The sequence below is a fragment of the Cupressus sempervirens genome, chromosome 7 (assembly GCF_028749045.1).
Source record: "Cupressus sempervirens isolate cs-2001-9-10 chromosome 7, ASM2874904v1, whole genome shotgun sequence".
NCBI classification, from domain to species: domain Eukaryota; kingdom Viridiplantae; phylum Streptophyta; class Pinopsida; order Cupressales; family Cupressaceae; genus Cupressus; species Cupressus sempervirens.
The window spans coordinates 442,092,752-442,117,954 of NC_143124.1; the positions used below are offsets into that span (position 1 = coordinate 442,092,752).

The 25,203-nt window shown below is 34.0% G+C and overlaps 1 protein-coding gene across 1 annotated transcript; it reads left to right on the forward strand.

Annotated features, from left to right (window-relative positions):
* The first annotated feature begins 18,506 nt into the window (after positions 1 to 18,506).
* On the forward strand, positions 18,507 to 22,045 carry LOC149547485 (cellulose synthase-like protein E6). The gene is made up of 8 exons (XM_089794756.1): positions 18,507 to 18,766; positions 18,863 to 19,190; positions 19,345 to 19,485; positions 19,726 to 19,851; positions 19,949 to 20,161; positions 20,246 to 20,482; positions 20,569 to 20,916; positions 21,473 to 22,045. The coding sequence occupies exons 1-8, from the start codon at positions 18,507 to 18,509 to the stop codon at positions 22,043 to 22,045; spliced, it is 2,226 nt and encodes a 741-aa protein (XP_089650882.1).
* The last annotated feature ends 3,158 nt before the right edge of the window (positions 22,046 to 25,203 follow it).

A 25,203-nucleotide genomic window follows, 5' to 3' on the forward strand; every position in this document is an offset into this window, starting at 1 on the left:
TAATTTAAGCTAGGAGAATCCCAAAAGGGGATGTCCTAGCCCCCAAAAAATAACCACACAATGGAAACACAACAACAAAGAAATAATAATGCAAGATCTGATACCAAATCATAACTCTTTATTCATGAATATCTAATTACATGCAATATACCTATTTGTAAGGCCTTCTACATTAGGGCCAAATAAAAACAAAATTTACAATATCATTTCTACAAGATCCCACAAGATCCAACTTACAATCTCAATCCCAACTTGTCTAGATCCACAACTAGATAACAACACCAAGAATAATCCACACTTGTACCCTCAAGTCCACAAAGTAATCAGGTTATGAAGCCATAGCTACTAACATACATAAAGACTCTACGAGACTACCTAATTATTCACAACTAAGCCACAGGTTAGCCCAGTCCATTAAAACTAAATTAAATCACCTATATTAAATATATGTTGAGCCACAAGTTGGCTACAACATAAATTAAGTACCCATACATAAATTAAATTCCAAAAGTTGGCTTGCAAACAACTCGACACCAATAGGAACAAAGGCCAAGTTGAGTGCCAAAGGAAACCAATTCAAGCACTAGTAATTTCACAAGCACTGCCAAGCTCTCAGTGCAAGTCGAGCTTCAAGACCATGTTGAGCTACATAGTGTATTTTGAATACCAGTATCTATTGAGCTCTTTAGCAACCAAGCCCCTTCAATGATCAAGCACCACGACCAACACTACTTTCAATAGTGATTGAACACCACTCCTCTAGTGGTTGAGTCCACAACTCCAAAGCCAAATACCCTCAACATGCAAGATTGCACACAAGCCCAAGATGATTCTACATCAATTTAGGGTTTCCCATACATTTTTTTCTTCTACAAATGTTTGTTATAATGTGTCCAACTTTACAATAATGATAACATGTATGTTTATCATTTGACTTGTACTCAGTTTCTCTCCACTCTTGGACAATTCTCCTTCTTTGGTAGATGATTAATGTCTAGGATGTCCTAATCCAAAGGTGTCATTCTATGTTCTTGGTGATCTCATTAGTTCTTCAAAATATCTTATTGCTTCACTGGGCTTATTAATTCTTTCCATGAGTTCCTTCTCAGAACTTAATTCATTTCTTAGTTGGTCACTTTGTGATCTTGGATTTTCTATCTCCATGTCTTTCCTATTTGGTTCCTGATTTATAGGTATTTATTGATTCATCATTTCTAACTGAGTGTGTGGGGGGCTTCAAGTACATTATATGATCTTTCTTTAAGACTAAAAGTCATTTGTCTTTTTTCTTCTTCAACTTTATTCTTTTGTTCATTCACCTCACATAACCTTACATAGTGAATTTCATGTTCTCTCATCAAAACCTTGACTTCTCCATTTAAGGTATTGTTCTTCTCTAGTAGATCTACTATTTCTGCATCACTTTCACTAGAACTTCCATTGTCAAATAGTTCTTTGGTGTTTGATTTCTTGTATAAAGTGTCATTTTATTGAAAGGCCATATCTTTTCTTTTCTTGAAGGAATTTCTTAAATCCTCTCTTACTATCTCAAGTTGTTATAGTATGAGGTGGATTTCAATCATCTTATTTTCAACAATCTTTCCCACTTTTTAAGCCACCATCTCCAAAAACTAAACTCTTGAGCTATTAAACTTCTTCCAAGAAAATTATTCTTTGATACCAATTGTTTGATTTTTATTGGGAAGGTGAAATACTAAGAGAGGGGGTGATCAAAACATGGTCCATGATGATCCAAGGGAGGAAAATGAAAGTGAAATTGGGAAAATACCAAAAATCTATTTTTCTAGTATTTTCTATTATTCAGTATTTTGCATTTTCAAAGGCCTTCGGAGAAGTTTTGGGCCCTAAAATCTTTCAAGAGTTATGTCTCTTACAATTTGTAGATAGAAAAATTTATTACCTTTCTAACAGTGTAAGCAACATATATTTTGAAGCTATGTGCTCAAAGTTATGACTTCTACAAGTAGACAAAAAGTTTTAAACAATTTCAAACTAGTTTTTATAGTTTTATTATCAATAATGTATTAAATATTATGTGAAATATTAATTTATATTAGAAGGGATGTTGGTGGCCCTCCAAATTCATCAAACATTGTATAAACTTGATTTTTGAATGAAATGAACCAATTTTGAATGAAATGAAATGAATTGGGCTAGCACTATATATAGTTTTTTCTCTCATGGGATAGCAAATATGGAGTATGATTATGTATTAGACTACTTTAGCCATAGATTATTGGAATTATTTCTAAGTTATTCTTAAATATATCTATTGTTACTTCATCTCTCTTTTGCACACATAAGAATGTATGCTAAATCTCACAATGGATAATGCTGATAAATTGTTAAATCTCATTTATGGGTAACACATTCCAAACACATATATGCTATATATGGGTAATGCATAACAACTTGATAACTCCTAATATAAGTAGTGCATTCAAGCACAACATGATAAGTCCCATAAATGGGTAACACATTTTTATAGGACCATGCCATGGTGATATAAAGGCAGTTGATCTATGGATGGAACTTTGGTGGGTTGACTAGTGAGTTACCACCCCATTAGACTATTCAACGCCATATTTTATGATAGCTCTTTTGGTGATTCATAGTAGGGTGGGTAATCTACTAGGAAAGGTAATCACTTTAATCTCTCTTATCTCTCTTTTTTATTTCATGCTAGTAGAGATAGATCTTAAAGCTATGTTATTAATGATGTTTCTCTTTTATTTATTATGTCATCATTTATGATCTTGTAATTGATTTCCAAATATGATATAGTGTTATCCCCAACTAATAATGTTGTTAATGTATTTGAAAGAGTCATATAAGTTGTTATGTTGTCATTTATGTCAAACCTTAATTGGTGAGACATTATAACAATTTAGTAGAGTTACATACCATTTGATTGATGAAGAGGATTAGAAGAAATTATGATAGTTATGTAAGTGATGATAAGTTTATGGTATTTTGATGAAAGGGATAATGATAGCTAGGGCCAAAGGCTCACCTAGTTACCATACAACCTTGCTGAGTTAACACAATGAAAGAAAAATAACCAAGAGACAACACTAGAAAGAGAGAGAGAGAGAGAGAGAGAGAGAGAGAGAGAGAGAGAGAGAGAGAGAGAGAGAGAGAGAGAGAGAGAGAGAGAGAGAGAGAGAGAGCAATAGATATTTATTAATTCAAAAATATATACTTCTTGCATGTTAGGCTGTAAGGCCTTTCTAGTTGTGGCCAAATATAAATATTTAACTACAAAATAGTTTCCACATACTTCATGCATGATCCATGAGCCTAAACATCATCTACCTAACATAATAAGCCTAAGACTTGACCCCCTGTTTATACTTTCCAAAATGGCTTATAGAATATTCTAGATCAGCATTGGACAAAGAAATGACCCAAAAAAAATTCCACATGCTTCCCAATGATCAACCCCATACATTGAATTTAGACCATAAATTAACTACATAGGTCAGCTATCAAATAAGAACCAAACAACTTGATGAAAAAAATACCAAAGCATAACTGAATAGACAAGCCAAGTCACTGAACACACTTAGTGAGAGAAGAAAAGCTTGACTTGGTGAATGAAGAAAAGGATCACTTGGTGAACATATATACAACAAGCCAAGAAAACTCAGTGAAAGAAGATAGAATCACTTCACCAAGTCACAACAATAGTAGTTATTGAGCATATTTGTAGAGGTAATTGAGAAGCTCCAATACAAAAAAGTAGGATAACCAAGTAACCCAAGATGCTCCTGCATCAAACTATAAGACCTTATGAAAGAAACTAGATACTGAGTTGAATTTTAGTTCTAAATTTCATCCATAGAATGATGGGAAGATAGAATTTATAAATAGAATTTTGGGTAATTTGTTGAGATGCTTAGTTGGAGATAAACCAAAATGATTAGGACTTGGTATTGGTACAAGAAGAGTTTTCATATAATAATTATGTCAATAGGAGTACTGGAGAGACACCTTTTGAGATTGCTAAAGGAAGATAACCTAGAGGTATATCAGACTTAAGGGATATTTTTGGAGAATAGAAAAAGAGTTTTGAAGGAGAAGAGTTTTCTAAGTTATGACGTATTTGCATGAAGAAGTGAAATATAAGTTGCAATAGAGTAATCATAAATACAAGGATAACACAAATAGATCAAGGAGACATAAGATTTTTGAAGCTAGTGATGAATTGATGGTTCATTTGAAGAATGGTAGATTTCCTATTGGTACATATGGTAAGTTGAAAATGAAGAAGTTTGGTCCTTGTAAGATCTTGAGGATATTTGATAGTGGTAATGCTAATGAAATTGAGCTACCAGATGACATGGATATATCACCTATAATCAATGTCATTGATTTATATGAGTATCATGAATCTAATGAACAAGTTGTTGTACCAAGGTATTACCCTAAGAATCAGATGGGGGAAATTGAACATATTTTGGATGAGAGAATTGGTAAGAAAACAAGAAGTAAAGATTACCTAGAGTATTTGCTAAAGTGGAAAAATAGACCTATTGAATATGTTGCATGGATTTATTAGGATGAGTTGGATTTAGATGAGGTTGTGATACCTTCATGATTCAAAGAATTATTTCTTTCAACCTTAGGTGTCTGATGTAGGAGCATCATTGATTATTTGGTTATCTTGTTCATTTGTATTGGAGTTGCTTAGTTACCCATGTAACAATGCTCAGTAACTAGTATAGATGTGGCTTGAAGAATTCATTCTATATTCTTGCATTGAGTTGGCTTGGCTCAATCCATATGTTTACCAAGTGATCCTTTTCTTTGTTTGTCAAGTCATTCTTTGCTTAAAAAATTGAGCATGTTCGTTGACTTGGCTTGTCTATTTAGTGATTTTTTTTCTTTTTTTCACCAAGTTGTCTATTTGGTTCTTATTTGAGAGCCAAGCTATGCAATTAATTTATAGTCTAGATTCAATGTACGGGGTTGATTATTGGGAAGAATGTGGACCTATTTTGATTTGTTTCTTTGTCCAATGCAGATCTAGAATCTTTTGTAAGTCATTTTGGAAACTATAAATAGGGTGGTCAATTCTTAGATTTAGTATGTTGGGTGGATGATGTTTAGGCTCATGGATCATGCATGATGTATGTGGAAACTATTATGTAATCTAATATTTGTATTTGGTTCCAATCGAGAAGGCCTTAGAGCCTATCATGTAAGAAGTATATTTATGAATTAATAAAGATCTATTGTGCTCTCTCTCTCTTTTTGGTGTTGTCTCTTGGTTGTTTTGCTTCTATTTTATTAACTCAATGAGGTTGCATGGTAACCAAGAGAGCCTTTTTCTCTAGTTATCATCCTCCCTTGCATCACATTCAATGGACTTGAATGAGTTGGATGGTGATAGTATAATGCTGGTTTAATTTTTTTACATGATCTCAACATATAAGAAAAATTATGAAATCATGTATAAGAAAGTTATGAAGTCTTGAGAAGAGAAGCTAGTTTTTTTAGATGAATGAATCATCTTAGTATTAACTAAGCTACTACAGTTGTCATCAAGGAAAAGGAAAGAAGAGAAAAAATTGTAGTGTTAACTGAGAAAATTCAGTGTTAACTGAGCCGAGTATTTATTGAGCAAGATATGGTGTTAATCAAGCATGGAAAGAAATATAGAAAAGATAGAATCCAAGGCCAACATTTGATGAAAATTAGTAATGTTTGAAAATTTTTGAGGATAACAACAAGCTAGTTATGAGATCAATAGTTGGAGAAATTTGAGAGAGATCTAATGAAGGAGATTTAGTATTTTCAAATAGAGCACAAACTTTAAGGTGAGAAGGGTATTAACTGAATGTCTAGATTCAATAAACTTGAGTGTATTGAAGATCTCACAATTTTAATTCAATGGTAAAATAGATGGATCATATGGAAGGCCAAAGAAAAAATATTACTACTTAAAGGATCAGTGTGATGTTCATTTTTTTTATCAATTAAAGAATAAATTGATAAAGTTAGAGGATAACTAAGATGGACTACATTGTGAAGATCAAGAAAGAGAAGTGCTAAGTGGACTACTCTGTTAAGAGATTTACCTTGGTTCACTTTTCCATAATGATTCAGTACCTAATCCTTAATTTTCACTATCAATGCTCATTATAGATCTTCTTCTTCCAATCTTTGATTTGATCTCCTACATGATATACCTTTAATATTCTCCTTATTTCTTTACTTGGTCAATGCACTTTGTTACTTCACATCTTTCTCATGCATCCTTCAAAACCTAACTCCTTCATATATGACACTTCACTTCTCTTCCCATATACACCATCACATTAATAAATAGGGTATGGATCTTCCCTTTTAAAGACATCTATAGAATCTTCTAGAATAAGATAAACAACCTATTTGTTTCCCTTTTTAGCCTCTTCATGTTATTGGTTGTCCCTCCTTCCTAGGGATTAATGATCCATATCAAAATGTGTACCAATCTTCATAAAAAAATCTACAATCATTAAATGTTATTTCCTATTTTCTAAAAATGGTTTACCTCTAATTTTGTTTCATTTCAAATATTCTTGTTCAAGCTGTGCTACTCTGCATGTAATACCTCTAATGCTTAATCATACTTGTTCTTCCTATGGATACTTGATCTCAATTTTGTCAGCCCCTTCTATATGACTCAGCATCCATATGCACTATCTATTAGGCATTTACTAAACTTGACTTGCATAGAAATAATCAACAACCAAAGACTTGCTCGAGGCTCATATAGAGCTTTTCATATACATGATTATTTACAAGTCTTTATAAATATATGACTCGGTCTTGTTAGAAGCATGAATGCTGATGATATTCCTATGGGGGAGTATTGTAGAAACATGATTAGATCATTAACATGATGATGTGTTACATTCATGACTATTTTTTCATTGATGTCAACATAGCAGTTTTATGTGGTATCTAACAAAAGAACAACAATAAAGATCAAGCTAATATGGATAGATTGTTGAGTACTTTTAGTAGCGAGGTTAAAGGGAGATTATAATATGTGTCTAGTATGCATAGTTAACTTCAAAAGCATATGATATTAAGTTTGGAAGAAGTTATACAAGTTTTGGTGAAGACTATTCTGAGATAGAGTTTACAAAGGCATGTTTTAGTAAAACTTGTTATATCTCTTCGAAGAGTTTTTATTCTGAGAATCTAAAGTTAAAGACATGTTGGTGATGATGTTGGGAAGCTCGCTCATCATTATATTACGTGCACAAAAAAGTTATTTAAGTTGCAAGGAGAAAGATTAATGTTATTGCTAAGTGTAACATATTCTTAATGTGGTCCTATAATAATTAATTGAGAAGTTGTAATAGCCAACTCATAGAATTCTTTTATGATTTAGTATAAAGGAAGGACATTTTTCTTTATCATGTATGATGGATGTATGGAGGCATGCAAATTATTTTGAGCAGCACAAAGAGTGGAATACAAAGATAAGCAGAGCAATGTGAAGGTGAAGGAAACTTTGTTGCCAGATTTTATTGTCTGATCCTAAGTTGGTTATTTGGATATGAGGTTCATGATCTGGTCTACAAGGTCTAATAGTGAATGGTCTAGTTGAAAAGATAGAGGAAAGAAGTTAAAGTACACTACATACAGCTATCCTACAAGGAATAGTTTATAGATCAGTTGGATAGTAAATTCAATGGTCTTGCCCCAGAAGCTATTTGGATAGTGGATCCTTCTATCTTCTACAACTCCTAACAGGGTTGGAATCTTCTAACAAGGATTCAAAGTCTCCTAACATGGACTCATATGTACTAAATATTGTAATAGACTCCTAATAGGGTCCATCCTTTAACAAAGAATATTTATATTAGTACATCATCTTGTGGGCATCATTCCCACCGGGGTTTTTCCTCTGATCAAGGGTTTACCTAGTTAACATATCTAGTTAATTTTTCTATATACATCTTGTTATGGTTGTTGTTTACTTTAGTTGAATAGATAAGATTATTTAAGTTTGACAAATGTTTTAATTATTAGATAATTGATTCACCCCCCCCCCCCCCACCTCTCAACTATCTTGGTGGACTATTGTTTCTAACAATTGGTATTAGAGCTTCAGGTCCTTAAAGATAAAGATTAACAACTTTGGGAGATCTATGGAAAGAATGGTTAGGAAAGATAGTATGAAGTTCGATGGAACAAATTATGATAGTTGGAAGGAAAAGAAGAAGATGCGTCTACTATGTATGGGTCCAGGATATTGGATTTTGACAAAATTAGAAAAGAAAATAATTACTAAAAGTGATTTGGAAACTTGTGGCAAGGAAGAGAGAGATATTTTTATGTTTGACATGAGAGCTAGAGAAGCACTATTATTTGCACTTCTTGAAATTGAATACAACCAGGTAAAGTCACTTGTTACTTCTCATTTGATTCGGAAAGCTTTGGAAAATAGTTTGGAAGGTGATAAACATTCTAAGAAATTGAAGCTACAAAGTTGGATTTGTGCATTTCAAGATGCTAAAATGATGGAAGATGAATCTATAACAACATATATAGGTAGGATATTATAAATTATTATAGGTATTAGATCTCAAGGAGAAACCAAAGAAGATGATGAGGTGATATGGAGGATATTTAAGAGCTTAACACCACCATTTAAGTAAGTAGTTCAAATGATATAGTTATTGATATCTTGTACCAAAGATTTTACAAAGGAGACGTTGCTTTGGAAAATTGAAGCAGTTGAGAATGAGCTTGGATGGTCTGAAGAATTGACCAAAATAGAAATAGCTTTTAGTGCCTTGAATATTTGACCTAGTTTATCAAGGAGCACAAGTGCTAGAGGAGACTTTGCTATCAACAATAGATCCGATGAGGACAAAAAGATTGTAGAAGGAGTAGCCTTTATAGTAAGAAGAGAAAAGGATGGTAAGAAAATATTTATATGTTGGACTTGCAATGAATTTGGTCATTATGCATCTAAGTATCCTAAAAGAGAGAAAAAGTATAAAGGAAATTTCAAACCTAGAAGAGATAGAGAGTGTCTGTATACAAATGAAGAAGATGATTTTGATGAACAAGCAATAAGTGTTGGTGATGATGAAATAGGATTTGTAGCAATTAAAGAAAAAAGTATAGAGAAAATAGCTTCGGTATCATAGGTTGAAAAGAAATCTAATTGGATAATTGACAATGGTTGTTCACATAATATTACTAGTGATATGAACAAGTTTATTGACTTCAAAAGTCATGATGGAGGCATTGTTAGAGTTGGAAACATTGTAGCATGTCATGTTAAAGGTATTGGATGTATAACTCTCGATGGTAAGACTAACACTAGGGATATATGGGTAAACCCACAATACTGGGTACCACTTTTGGGGGACGAAGGAAATTGCAAAATGATGAAAAATTCGCATATTGAATTTTACGTATGTTTGCACGAACCTGCTAACTATGTTCATGCAAACATAAGTTAGTTATATGTTCACACAAACATATTGAGTTTAACTAAGGTATGTTCACGTGAACATACCTAGTTAAACTTTTCATGCAAACATATTATTAACAGTGATTTTACAATTAAAATTCCACTTTTTTGTTTGAGATCTTGATAAATATGCCTTTTTTATGTTCATGTGAACACAAATTATTTAATATGTTCGCGTGAACACATTAAATTAATTTTTGGTGGTCGAATTATTTTCTAATACGTTCATGTGAACATGTGTTCACATGAACATATCAGACATGTTCGTGCGAACATGTCAAATTATAAATTTTTGGTGTTGTTTTCTAGAGAAAAAATGAAATTGACTCCTTTGACCCCTAAAATTGAGATTGAATGATCCCCTACAGTAAAATAAAAAATACCAATTTGTGCTACTCGGAGCAAGCTTTCCAATGACTATAATTGTAATAGATATTATATTCATTAAGAATTTCAAATATGAGTTTAACTAATTATAGGTTCATTACCGATTGAGCATCAACCGAATTCAACACCTCAAGAAAATTAGTAAATTAGGTCAAAAAAATTTTGAAAAATATGTAGGAACTAGTTTATTGAGATACCTTTCTATTCAAAAAAAAAAAAAAAGTTTTTAATAAATTAACTTCAAATTATCTGTGTCAAATGGAACGTATGTCTGAATTACAATTTGTGTCACTTCAAAACTTCATAAACTATATAATATTCAACCAAAATGAATCAAACCAAATGCATCCTCTGGATATTGATGTTACAAATCTAATATCAAAAGAATTACATCATTATCATTTCTAGAAAAAAAAGTTATGTGTGTCAAATGGACTCTCACTCTTTAAAAATATTGAATTTTATTATGTACCACTTTTCGAAGGAGATGAAAAATTGACCTAAATTAAAAAAAATCAGATTAAAAAATATGGTTACAAAGTAGGAATAGAGTACTCAAAATCATTAGTTCGTGTCATCTTGAAATTATTTATAGTTTTCAAGATATAGTCAGTTGAACGTGACGTTTGTTGCAAGAATATTGATTTCAATGTCAAAATTGGTCAAAAAGTGGAACCCATTATTGTGGGATCACCCATTTCGTTGATGGTTTGAAGCACAATCTTCTAAGTGTTGGACAACTAGTGGATAAAGGTTATTAGTTGCAATTCACAAAAAAGATATGCATGATTGGAGACAAAGATGGAAAGGTAATTAGAATATGAACCAAATCTATAGGTAATGTATTTTAGTTGAATCCTACTAAAATGACATTTTGTTTGTATATTTAGATGACAGTTGGTTATGGCATAAGAAATTTTGTCATATAAAATTTGACAATGTTGTGAAGACTAGTAGTATGTTTGTAGAAAAGGAAATTAGATTGGAGTATGTGAACACCAAATAGAAGAATGTAGATATCTTCATTAAGCCTCTTCCCAAAAAGACTTTTGAGTATTTGCAAGTTATGCTAGGGTTTATGCCCCTTCCCACATTAGAGTAGATGATGCAAGAGTTAATCAGTCCAATGTAATAGAGCACTATTGTTTCTCTAGACTGAATGTTGATGCATCCTGTATGGGGGAGTATCTGTGATGGACAAAGTCATCTAGGATTCTTGTTGGATGTTGTTTTTTAATAGTGTCTTTGGACACTTGAGCTAGTTAGAAATAGTTCTTGTAGAGTTTGATCATTGTTAAAAACCCTTGATATTGATGTCAATGGGGGAGAAGTACAAAATGAAAAACAAGTACAACATAGAAAAATAGTTCAAAAAGAATGGAAAACAAGTACAACATGTTTAGAAAATCAATTGGAAATAAGTAAAGCAAGAAATGTATAGCATGGAAAAATAGTGTGATGTAAATCACAATGAGGTAAATAAATGGGGAGAATGGTTGATGAAGAGGATTTGAAAATAAAGGTTAATAGTCTTTTGTAGTTGGTATTCTTGGAACTAGATGTTATTCATCTATGTTTCCATTAATGCCAAAGAGGGAGATGGTTGGAAGCATGAATGTTGATGATATTCCTATGGGGGAGTATTGTAGAAACATGATTAGATAATTATCATGATGATATGTTACATTAATGAATGTGTTTGTCATCTATATCAATATAGCAATTTTCTACAATATTTGACTAAAGAATAGCGGTAAAGATCAAGTTGGTACTAATAGATCATTCACTACTTTCAATAGAAAAGTTAAAGGAAGATTATATGTGTCTAATATATGTAGCTAACCTTGAAAGCATAAGATATTAAGTCTACTAGAAGTTATGCAAGTTTTGGTGAAGATTGTTCTAAGATAGAGTTTACAAAGGCATGTTTTGGTAAACTTGTTATATCTCTTTGCAAATTTGTTATTCTTAGAATCCAAAGTTAAAGATGTGAAGAAGACATGTTGGTGATGATGTGGCCAAGCTTGCTCGTCATAATGTTATCTGTATGGAAAGTTATTTAAGTTTCAAGGCAAAAGATTAATGTTATCACTAGGTGTAATTTGTTCTTAATGTGGTCCTATAATAATTAATTGAGAAGGTGTAATAGCCAACTTAGGGAATTGTTTTATGGATTTGATATAAAGGAAGGACATTTTTCATTATCATGTATGATGGATGTATGGAGGAATATGAATGATCATAATCAATAGAAAGAGTGGAATATGAAGATAAGTAGTAAATGAATAGTCAAAAGATCAATTGGACAGTGAGTTCAGTGATCTTGCCCCAGAAGTTGTTTGGATAGTGGGTCCTTCTGTCTCCTACAACTCCTAACAAGGTTCGCAAAACTCCTACTAGGGTTGTAATCTTCTAAAAATGATTCACAGTCTCCTAACAAGGACTCATATGTACTAAATGTTGTAATAGACTCCTAACAGTGTCCATCCTCTAACAAGGAATAATTATATTACTATATCATCTTGTGGACATCATTCCCACTGAGGTTTTCCCTCTAATCAAGGGTTTCCCTAGTTAACATATTTGGTTTAATTGTCTATGTGCATCTTGTTATGGTTGTTGTTTACTTTGGTTAAATGGATAAGATTGTTTAAGGTTGATAAACGTTTTAATTATTGGATAACTAATTCACCCGCCACCCCACCCTCTTAGTTATCTTGGTGGACTATTGTTTCTGATAGGCCTATATAGAGTAACTTGGTTGTAGTGATGACTTACTAACTCTGCCTTATATATGACTAAGTGCTTGACACTAATAGACAACAAAAATAGAGAGATAAAAATACTATACCTTCTTAAACTATTGAAAACATTATAATGGGGGCAAAAAGTATTGTGGCTAACTTTGAAAAAGTTTATATTTCTCATTTGTACCATGAAGCCAATAGTGTAGCTTCAACAACATATCCAACTTGGTTGTTAGTAGGGGTACCATATCATGTCAAAATGAGGTCAGAACATATCATAATCTTCATTCATTAATTGATCATGACAAGACAACAAATAAATATTTAGATTTTTCAAATCTTTGTAGTCATTATGGAATGTCTTTGGCTGCAAACTAAATTTCATTATTACAATACTTTGATGATTTATAACTTAAAATTAATGAGTGATACACACGTTTAAGGGTCTTAGTCATTTATTACTTTCTCGTTGTTATCAATACTTATTGTAGAGTGAAGCAGACAACCTCTATTTTTGCAAGTCAAAAAATGGGAGGAAATTTAAAAATAAGAGAGCTTAGGAGGTGTATTAAATGGATAAAAGAGAAGGAGATTTGTGATAAAATAGGAAGGGGTGGTTTTGTTCCCAACATGGAAAGAATAAAATATTGATAAGTAGGAGATGATTTCCACAGCTAGTCAAATTGTGATGTGAATATCAGGATTTAACTGTGTGATTTTGAGTCAAACTCGATGACCCATGTTTCATGAGTAGTGATTCAACATGAATCCATCTCTCATGAGAATAAATGGAACACTTAGCACTCATTGGATCTAGGTGATGTTCACAGGGGTGAAGCACCGAGACTTCCCGGGAGATCACCCATCCCAGTACTACTCCAGCCTGAGCGCGCTTAACTATGGAGTTTCCTCCACAGTTAAACCCAAAGCTTGCAACCCCATTTTCAAAACCTTCACCAAGTGTTGTGCCTTATGAACCATTCATTAGAAAGCCCCTTAAGCTCATCAATTGATAAGTAGGAGATGATTTCACATCATAATTTGACTAGCTGTGGAAATCATCTCCTACTTATCAATTGATGAGCTTAAGCGGCTTTCTAATGAATGGTTCATAAGGCACAAAACTTGGTGAAGTTTTTGCAAATGGGGTTGCAAGCTTTGGGTTTAACTGTGGAGGAAACTCCATAGTTAAGCGCACTCAGGCTGGAGTAGTACTAGGATGGGTGACCTCTTGGGAAGTCTCGGTGCTTCACCCCTGTGAGCATCACCTAGATCCAATGAGTGCTAAGTGTTCCATTTATTCTCATGAGAGATGGATTCATGTTGAATCACTACTCATGAAACATGGGTCATCGAGTTTGACTCGAAATCACACAGTTAAATCCTGATATTCACATCACAATTTGACTAGCTATGGAAATCATCTCCTACTTATCAATTGATGAGCTTAAGGGGATTTCTAATGAATGGTTCATAAGGCACAACACTTGGTGAAGGTTTTTAAAATGGGGTTGCAAGCTTTGGGTTTAACTGTGGAGGAAACTCCATAGTTAAGCATGCTCAGGTTGGAGTAGTACTGGGATGGGTGACCTCCCGGGAAGTCCCGGTGCTTAACCCCTGTGAGCATCACCTAGATCCAATGAGTGCTAAGTGTTCCATTTATTCTCATGAGAGATGGATTCATGTTGAATCACTACTCATGAAACATGGGTCATCGAGTTTGACTCAAAATCACACAGTTAAATCCTGCTATTCACATCACAATTTGACTAGCTGTGAAAATCATCTCCTACTTATCAATTGATGAGCTTAAGGGGATTTCTAATGAATGGTTCATAAGGCACAACACTTGGTGAAGGTTTTGCAAATGGGGTTGCAAGCTTTGGGTTTAACTGTGGAGGAAACTCCATAGTTAAGTGCGCTCAGGCTAGGGTAGTACTGGGATGGGTGACCTCCCAGGAAGTCCTGGTGCTTCACCCCTGTGAGCATCACCTAGATCCAATGAGTGCTAAGTGTTCCATTTATTCTCATGAGAGATGGATTCATGTTGAATCACTACTCATGAAACATGGTTCATCGAGTTTGACTCAAAATCACACAAAATAAAATATGCTAAGTTGAATGTCAAGGACTTATTCCTATGATTAATTTGGGAGGAGAAAGCTTGCTATTGAATTAGGAAAGCATGTGTGACGTTATAGGTCTGAGCCTTCAAAGTAAGAACTTCTACAAGATAAGAAAGTCTTTGATTTTTTTGTTTTTATTTTTCCTCAAAAAAAAAAGTATATGATATTGGTTAAGTAGAAGAGTTGAGTGCATGATATTTCAATAATTAAACTTCTAAGTTGGAAAAAAAGACTTGTAGTTGTTATGGAATATGTTACTCTTGATGGGATTTACGAAAGCAGCCACACCATCATATTTTATCACTCAATCAATCTAGATGAAAAAATAGAACTCTTTTCCCTTACTATCTCCTTTATTTAATAACTCAAAGAATTAAATATTTCAAAGAGAAACCTGATTAGCCAATTCTTCATGAGGGGCTTATGTGATTGATTTGTAGCTATATCAAGAAGAATATGTTAGACTCTATTTCACTGAGTCTTTTGGAGAATAATGAAAAATTTGGGAGTTTGAAAAGAAACAAAATAAAAGAAAAAATAACTATGGAAGAACCTAATGCTTCCACCTTTGAGTCTACTAAGAGGGAGAAAGGGGTAGTTAACTATACTAAAATTTCTATAGAATCAGAAGGAGGGAGTGAATATGAGGAGAAAATGGATGATTTAGGTGAAAAATGGAAGAAAGGTGTTTAAATGAAGAAATTTGGGATAGTTAGCAATCTTATGGGTTAGTTAAAAGGTTGTTTTGACCTACTTATACCCCTTCTTCCAATTGTTCCCAGCAACTTGTGTAGAAGAATGTGTGTATGCATATTATGAATAGTGAAGCTAACACACCTAATAATCAAAAGATAAATTTTGAATAAGAGGAGAAGGACTCGATTACACTAGTTGATTATGATTAGTCCCTTGATCACAATATCTTGTTGTCTTTGCAAAGCTTAGTCGAAGAAATGGAAGAGGGTACATTTTAGGTTGAGCAAGAGAGGGAGAAAGGGATTGAGGTTAAGGAGGATATAGAAATGCACATCCTTTTGCGTAGTACTATTATTAGAGAGGATATCAAAGTTAATCTTTTGGAGGAGGACCCTAAAGATGTTAACATTGATCTACTATTGGTTGTGCTTCAAATTGTGAAATCCATCTCCAAGTACAACTTTAGTCTAGATACTTTATGTTTTAATTCTTTCAAGACCCTCAATTTGAAATACAAAACCCTACATTGTAAAGTTGGTGAGTTTCAAAGGAGGGAGGTTGAAAGATTTACTTAGAGGAAGGCTGAGGTGTAAAGTAATAATGATAGATTGATCAAGGACTTAAGGGAAAAAATAATATAACGTATAATATAATGAAATGTGTCCAAATTAGTTTCCAAGGTTTGATGAAAGCTATAATGGAAATCCTAAATAGACTCATGGGAAACGTGGACCAGGAAGTGTGTTCGATGCTTGTTTGGATCTTGAGGAGCCTAATTTAGGAGAAAAGTCTACAAGCCTTGGTAAATGAACAAAAGAAGTTATGTGAAAGAAGTAGAAACAGAGTCATGCACATGATAAGAACAAGATTAGGTAGATGGCACATAAAATGAAGAGATTCAATAGGAGCTGAAATTGAAGGCTTTGGGGCTCATCTAGGCTTTGGTTTTGGTTTCCGTATCCAAATATTTTTTATTTTGTTTCCTTTTTCTAATTTTGTCGGTAGGTTTGCCTCTTTCTTAAGGCACTATTCTTTCTTGGGACTTCAATGTTTAAATCAATTTGTAAAGATTTTGAGATTTTGAGTACCCTCAAAAAAACCTATTTTAGCCCTTAATTAATAATATTACTTGATACTATAAATACGTAGATTTATCTATAAGAGGATAATAACATTAACAACATTACAAACAAACATTTGTATTTGTCACTTTGTTTAACATAGTATTCACATTAGTTATGTGATTGTAATAGGATGGACTATACATTTACTACAATTGTGTGCCTATGCTTGCTTTGCTATTTCATGAAAAATCACTTCTAGAGTTTTTATTCACTTATATACTATAATAAATTTGGTGCAACCTTTGAAATTTATGTTAAAATACTCTTGACAGAAAATATTATTATAGTTCTGAAGTAACACAGACTTCATTATACACAATTAACGATGAAGGTTATCCGTTATTTTGTTTTTGTTTTTTGACAGAATAGCGAATCTTAACATTAATTATCTAGTTATCAATTAATTATCTAATAGACCCTAAAAATGCTCAAATCCTAGTCATGTCATCCATATCAATCCTATCAACATACCAGCATAGACAACCGAGGTAAATTAACTACGTACGCTATCATTCATTATCTTCTTTTTTTATTAAAAGATTCATATATAAATACAATAGTTCAAATGTGACAAAATCATCAGAACCCAAAAGACTTCATAGTACAGAAAACTGTGTGCAAATTTCTAAGCCACGTTAACGAGTTTCATCTCTAATCACATGTCTTGTTTGTCTAAAATCTAGACATGTAAGAAAATCATCTTGCCAGAAGTATATTACTACGAAATTCATTTTCTAATTTTTAAACATAAAACAATGTATACAAAAATCATTTTGCCTTTCTGAAGGCCAAAACAGAGAAAACATTACAGCTAACCACATCCAATCCTCATGCACGTTTTGTGGGAAGCGTTAAAACCACTAATGTCCATAACCGTCCAAGATATTTATTGCACTTCAAAAGAGCACATCGGCCCAGTGAAAAAAAATAAAATCGAAGTTTAGACAAACAAATAACGTTTCCAAATAGAAAACCACTTGTGGGATTTGCTGTTGCACCAAAAGCCATGATTGTTAGTGAACATGGAACACCACATAATTAACCACCTGTGGGCTGGGGAGCGCGTCGCATCACCCAACAATCTCCCCTTCGACGCGCATACCAGGGGAGCGCGTCGCATCACCCAACAATCTCCCCTTCGACGCGCATACCAAGTGCTTACGCGGGTCGGGAAAGCACCGAGGAGATTTGAACCCATGACCAAGCCAAAACCAAAGTCCAATACCAATTGTGGGACCCATTTGCCATTGCACCAAAAGCCATGACTGTTAGTGAACATGGAACATCACATAATTAACCACCTATGGGCAGGGGAGCGTGTAGCATCACCCAACACCACTCTCATGTAAGGCGTGGTTTTATGATTTCCATAGAAGTAATGTCAGTTCGAAAGGATCATGGTGTTTTGGCATTGCCGTTGTCTAGAAAAAGAAATTGTTTATGCAGGCATATCAGATTTAAAAACAGAATACATTGTCGTTTTATTCGGCATAGACAATTCAAAATACTCCAATCATTTCAGATAGTTAAAATTTGCATGATATAATTAAAAAACTCTAAAAAAATTTCTTCTCAATATAAATCAAAAAATATATACCAGCTGTAGCTGTGGTTATCGTGCCCAGATGCCCACTATTGGCCGGGCTTCCACATTAATGGTGAAGAAATCAAATCTCTTGGGAATGGAATAGCCTTCAAATCCTGAAAGTCATACATGCTTTGAAATTTGTTCGGATTACCCTGTAGAAATCTACCCTTCAACCCAGGTTAGTCATACATGCTTTGAAACTTAAAAAGAAACGATGTATGGAATTGTTAGAGGAAGATGCAATGTTCAATTAGACTGGATGGTAATGCCCATTTGTTATAAATCCATTCAAACCGCGGTTTCAGTAATTGAATTGAGCCAACTAAGAAAATGGAATCCGCAGATTTCCCACTTTATACCACAGTACCAAGGTCAGTTGCAAAGATAAACAGAGCTTATGGAGCCCTATATTTCTGTGCAATTGTGGGTCTTATATACTATCGTGTCATGCATATGCCAAGTGAAGGATATGTACCATGGATGCTGCTCTTTTGTGCGGAGTTAAACTTCGCCTTCCTGTGGGTATTAGAGATGGCTTTGAGGTGGTGGCCTGTGGATCGCTTTACCTACACAGAAAGACTTTCTGAAAGGTAAATAATTTAAGATTTCAATTGTGCTTGCCTTCTTAAAAGATAGAGAAATGTGTATCCTTGCATTAATATCGATTATTGCATGTTAATGAACAGGTATGCGGGGAATCTACCTCCCATTGATGTGTTTATATGCACGGCTGACCCTGTTAAAGAACCTCCTCTGAATCTTTCAAACACTGTATTGTCTACATTGGCTTTCAATTATCCAGTGGATAAATTGACATGCTATGTGTCGGATGATGGAGGATCCCCGCTCACCTTTTATGCTCTGGTTGAAGCTTCACGTTTTGCAAAGAATTGGGTTCCTTTTTGCCACAAGTATTCTATTCAGCAAAGATGCCCAGAAGCGTATTTTTCTCAATGTTATGTTGATAATGAGAGTGATAGTTTGTCATTCACTAGAGAATGGGAAAGTGTCCAGGTTTGTGTAACTTAAACCTAAGCTCATATCAATATTAACAATGTCGAACAAACGTTAATATTTTCCCCCAACATTAGTTAGTTATATATCATATAGATTAAGAAGAAAACTCTTTAGACATTGAGAAGCTAACGTTGATTAAAAAAAATTGCAGCAATTGTACGATGAGATGAAATATCGTATAAATAGTAGTGTAGAGAGAGGCACTGTTCCTGAACAGCAATGCAAAGAGCACAATGGCTTCAAAGAATGGAAATCGGACATGACTTCACGAGACCACCCGACTATAATTCAGGTTGCGAAAATCACTGTTGAAATAATAAGTCTCCTAAACAAATTGCATTGCCTTAACTGCTTGAATGATTAATGAAATATTCCACAATAGATGGACGGCTTTTATCAATTCACTTACATCACTAAAGAGCTTTGTATACTTTCTATTTCTTTGACCATTAAACCAGATCACAACTCACGCTCTGCATTATCTCTCATGTTTATTAACTATGTTGGTACAAAATTTTCAAGCCTAATACAGGTTTTGCTAGAAAGAGGAAAAGACGTGAACGTGGAGGGCCATGATTTGCCTAGTCTTGCGTATGTCTCCCGTGAAAAGCGACCCGGACAACCCCATAATTTTAAGGCTGGCGCTCTCAACGTGCTGGTAATAATTAATGTTATTTTCGTGTTTATATTGTCTCTCCATTTTCGTTATAAGCACGTTCCTTGTTTATATTGATTTGTTTATTTCGTGTCTGCAGATTAGGGTCTCTTCTCTGATGAGCAATGCTCCATTCATTCTCACATTGGACTGTGATATGTATGCCAACAACTGTGAAGCCCTTCGAGAAGCCATGTGTTTTTTCATGGACCCTCCAACTGGGCACCAGTTTGCTTTTGTCCAGTTTCCTCAAAGGTTTTATGGCATTACAAAAAACGATCTGTATTCCAATTACCTCAGGAAGCATTTTGATGTGAGTATTTTTAATTCAACTCAAGATGCCCTAAAATATATGCAATCAACTGACCTGCTTTATTTGCAAATAATGTCTATACAGGTTCTTTTTCAAGGCATGGACGGAATTCAAGGTACGTCATACGTGGGCACCGGATGCATTCTCCGCAGGGATGTGTTATATGGAAGTGAGCCACAACACAGCTCGTTAAGCTTCATCAAACAGCTGATAAGTTCGTCAATTCTAACCATTGAAAAAGCAGCTCCATCCAAGCAATTGGAGGAGGCAAAAGAGCTCGCCAAGTGTGGCTATGAGAAGAACACGCAATGGGGCAAAAAGGCAAATACATGTTAAAATCTTGATAATTTTAATCAACCGGGTCATTTTTTCTTAAAATAACTTCAGACATTTATTTCATATTATAGGTCGGCCTGCTATACGAATGTGCGGTGGAAGATACTTTCACAGGGTATTCTATACACTGCAGAGGATGGAGATCTGTTTACTGGTCTCCCAAAAGACATGCTTTCGTTGGTTGTGTGCCTGTTAATCTGAATGATACTCTCATTCAAAATAAAAGATGGGCAACAGGTTTACTTGAGATCTTTGCCAGCAGATTTTGTCCGGCCACATATGGTATTCGCCATATGAAACTAGCACAGAACATGTGTTACAGCTATTACTTTCTCTGGGCTCTATCTTCCTTACCTTTAGTCTGCTATGGGTTAGTACCAGCTTTTTGCATGTTGACCGGGTTATCAGCATTTCCCCAGGTAGTTTTTCTTTTGCCCCTCATATTTTATATATTGAATTTAGTTTACTGATGAATAACTTTACTTATTCTACGGTACATGATATTCTCTTTTATAGAAGATTTTCTTAAATTGATTATTAACTTTCTGTTTGTTAGCTTCTATAAAGAAGTGTAGCTGGGTTTTATTTTGCCTGTTTCGATGTTTTCTAATTTATGGATGGGGTATTTCTATCTTAATGCTATCTTCTTTACAAACTGTATAGTCAATTTTTAAAAATTCATAAATATCAAGAATTTTTTTTGAAAATTTCAGCATTTGATCTTTATGATCTGTATAGTTTGTAGTTCAAACCAACAAAAAAAATTAGAAAAAAATCACTGAATAAATCTAGGAAAAAAAAAATTGACTTTATCTTGTTCGGTTCCATTAAGATACACTCAACTCTTTGAGAGACATCATGTTTCTACAGTCTTGTACAAATTGACAATGTAAATTATTTTTCATCTCATATTACGACTCTAATGCATATCACAATTGGTTGAATAAGAGAAATTAATTATTTTATATCTTGCAGATTTCAGATCCATGGGTTCTTCTTTTTCTATTTTTACCAGTATGTGCATATGCACAAAATGCTCTAGAGTTTATATATGTAGGAGGAGGCTCTCTAAAATCTTGGTGGAATGATCAAAGGATGTGGATGATAAAAGGCGTGTCATCCTATCTTTTTGCACTGATTCAAGTAGCCTGTAAATTACTTGGAATATTAAAAATTGGTTTCGAGGTGACAAGCAAAGTGGTCGATAGCGAAGCAGCCAAACGATACGAGGCGGAGATTTTCGAGCTCGGGGTTTCCTCTGTGCTATTTATACCATTTTCTATCATAGCACTAATAAATCTCATAGCGTTACTGTGTGGGATATTAGGCATGATGACGCAAGGTTATTCAGCCATGGCAAGTATGCTTCTGCAGGGGATGATGTGTAGCTTCATAGTCATAAACAGCTATCCTATCTACAAGAGTATGTTTGTGAGGAAAGACAAGGGTAGCATGCCCACATTTATCACTGCATTCTCTGTAGTGGTTGCAGCACTTGCCTGTTCTACGGCTTCTTCCAAATCCTTGAATATTAAAACCTTTATCTAAATATGTGGTGAAGTTTAAGAAAAGATTTGAGCTGTGACTAATACTGAGACTTCTGTAGAACATAAGTGGTGAAGTTTAAGATAAGATTTGAGCTGTGACTAATACTGAGACTTCTGTAGAACATAAGTGGTTTATTAGTATTTGTCGAAAGCCTAAATACTATTGTAATCAATTTTCTTTATGATTTATCTTATATTAATTGACTAATGCAATGAAGATCTTATACTACCCACCTTAATAAAATTTGTTATTCTTATTGCTTTAATAATTTATTAAATCATTCATTTTATATAAATCCATTCATCTAAAAATTTTAACTTATTCTTTCTCAAATATTTTAAAACCTTTTTTTTTTCTTTCCCTCCAATATTATTTCTTAAAAAATATTTTTTTAAATATTACTATCATTAATACCTTTACTTTCTTATATATATCTTTCTCCTTTCATAACAAAGAAAGGTGAAATTATTTGATTATTTTTTAATTTTATAATTATGTTATCTACATTTTTTTTAAATGTGCATTTGAGTTTTATGTTTATTTTTATTTTAGTCTACCATTCATATTTTACATACTATTCTTTTTCATCTTATTTAATGTTTAAAATTTTAATTCACTTGATTAAATATTCAAAATTCAAAAAATTCCTTTCTGTGGTCAACCAGAGTCCTTTTTGCATAAATTCAAGTTTTGTAAGCATGCTCAAAATTATTGGCACTAGATTTATGATTTTTTCAAGCCTTTCAGGCTCGAACCATTTTCATGGCACATGATCCTGCTGGGTGATTCCCCCAGAATTCCTCAGAAGTTCAACCAGATTTGGCATACCTTCAGGATGGAAATTTTGTTTTCTCTGTGGAGAGATAGGAATGTTGTTCTGTTCACTCACAATTTTTTGGATGTTAACATTGCTATGTACACTAAGGCGTGCATTTGTAACAATTTTATTATGCAGATCCAAGTGCAAGCTAATAAAGTTTTCCTAGAAGTTGCTCACCTGCAAGAGTTGTTAAATCAATGGGGCAATGCTCCCTGCACTATTGCCAGAGTACCTCCTGATGCTTTGGCTAATATCTCAACACCTCATGGATACCGTTCTCAGTGCCAATCCTCAGGCCGCCACTCGCACACGCCGCACTCCTAGGCTTCTCGCCACCGCTCTCCCAGTGGTGGTGATGCCAGATGGAGTCGCTGCTCTGCTCCCCCACCCCATGGTGGTTCTGGCTAGTCCCCAGCTCCTCCTCCTAGTCCTCGGCAGGCACAATCTAGAAAGTATCCTCACCTGGCCTTGGTGATTTCTCCTTCGCGGCTCCTTCGCGGCTTTGGCCATGCGAACTAATGAAGGAGATTTAGCATTTTCAAATAGAGAAAAAACTTTAAGGTGAAGAGGTATTAACTAAATGTCTATATTCAATAAACTTGAGCGTATTGAAGATCAAATGATTGTAATTCAGTGGTAAAATAGATAGATCAGATGGAAGGCCAAAGAAAAAATATTACTACTTAAGGGATGAGTGTGATGTTCATTTTTTTTTATCAATTAAAGAATAAATTGGTAAAGTTAGAGGATAACTAAGATGGACTAAATTGTGAAGATCAAGAAAGAGAAGTGCTAAGTGGATGAGTAGTTGAGTGGATCAGCTAGAAAGAATCAAAAGGAAGAAAAGAGGATGGAGATAGAGTGAAATAGAGACTTGAACAAGAAAGGTACTGTTAAACCTAGTAGATAATTTCAGTATTACTATTTAACTATTGTAGCATAAAATCTTTTAACCGAGTGGACCTAATAGTCTTATTGAAAACCTATATGGTAACATCTAGTTAAGTGTTTTATAATTCCTTTAGAACAGGCCACTCTATAGATGTTTCATTAAGTGATAAGGTCTAGATGATCTTTGGTGAAAACCCTCTAACAAGATCACATGTAGGCATGTAACCTTTAACAAGGTATGCTCCTAACAAAGCTTACTTCATACAATTAAAATTTTTGGGTTGTTGGTTCCTAGTTTATTTTTTCCTTTACAGGGTGTTCGTGTTAAATACTTGTGTCCAAATTGTGTGGATGTTTATTGTGTTTCATGTTTATTTTACACACACACACACACACACATACCGAGTTGTGGTAGTAAATGTGTGTGTGTGTGTGTGTGTGTGTGTGTGTGTGTGTGTGTGTGTGTGTGTGTGTGTGTGTGTGTGTGTGTGTGGAAAGTTTACTCTATTATTTGGTAGAAGATGACTATGAAGATGACATATTAATGCAAATGTTTTATCAATTTAGATTATGATGAAAGGTATGTTTACTGAGATAATAATATGATGTGTAGGAAGTTTAAGTTTGTGAAAATTGATTTAAAGGCCTATAGGATAACTAGTTATAACTGATTCACCCCCTCTCCCTCTCAATTATGTAACAATTAGCGGGTTAGATGTTTCTTCAACTAAGGTCTCTTTCACTAATTGATTTGGGTTTTTTTTTAGTACTAAACCCTTGTTGTGTCTTTTTTCTTTTAACTTTATTTCTATTTATTTCTACCCTAGTGCATGGATGTGGAGTTAGGACCCTTGGTCTTGGGGGCTTATTCCCTTTAACTAAGTTAAGTTCTATCTTGTTACAATTTGTCATATTCTTCTTCTCTATACTTTACTACAAGTGTGGGCTTACCCACACTCTCAATAAAGTGGGGGATAAATTTATTCTCTTAAATTGGAAGCACCTTAATTTAATGATGATTTAGCACCCTTTAAGGTGAGATTATCAATCTCCTTACACCTTTCCTTCTCTCTTCTCTTTTATGTCATTTCTCCTAGGTGGAATTGGGGTAAAACTTAATAGATCCTCTTTAACACTTATATTTTCATGGTGTTGAGCTCAAGGTAGGATCTATCCTCATGGGTCCTTCCTTTCCTTCATTTAATTACTTGGAATCTCCTATCTAGACTGAAATGACTATATCTCAAACTCTATGCCTAATTTCTGGGATTCAAGACCTATTTTGGGATCCTAGAGGGATCTTCAAGGTTCTGAGATGTGGTTGTCAAGGGTGTAGTGTGCTCCTAATCAATCAAGGATCCAATGCACCCCTAATAAGCCAATCAGGGATGCTATACCCCTAATGGGCTAATTAGGGATGCAATACATCCTTTATTGGGCCCTGTTT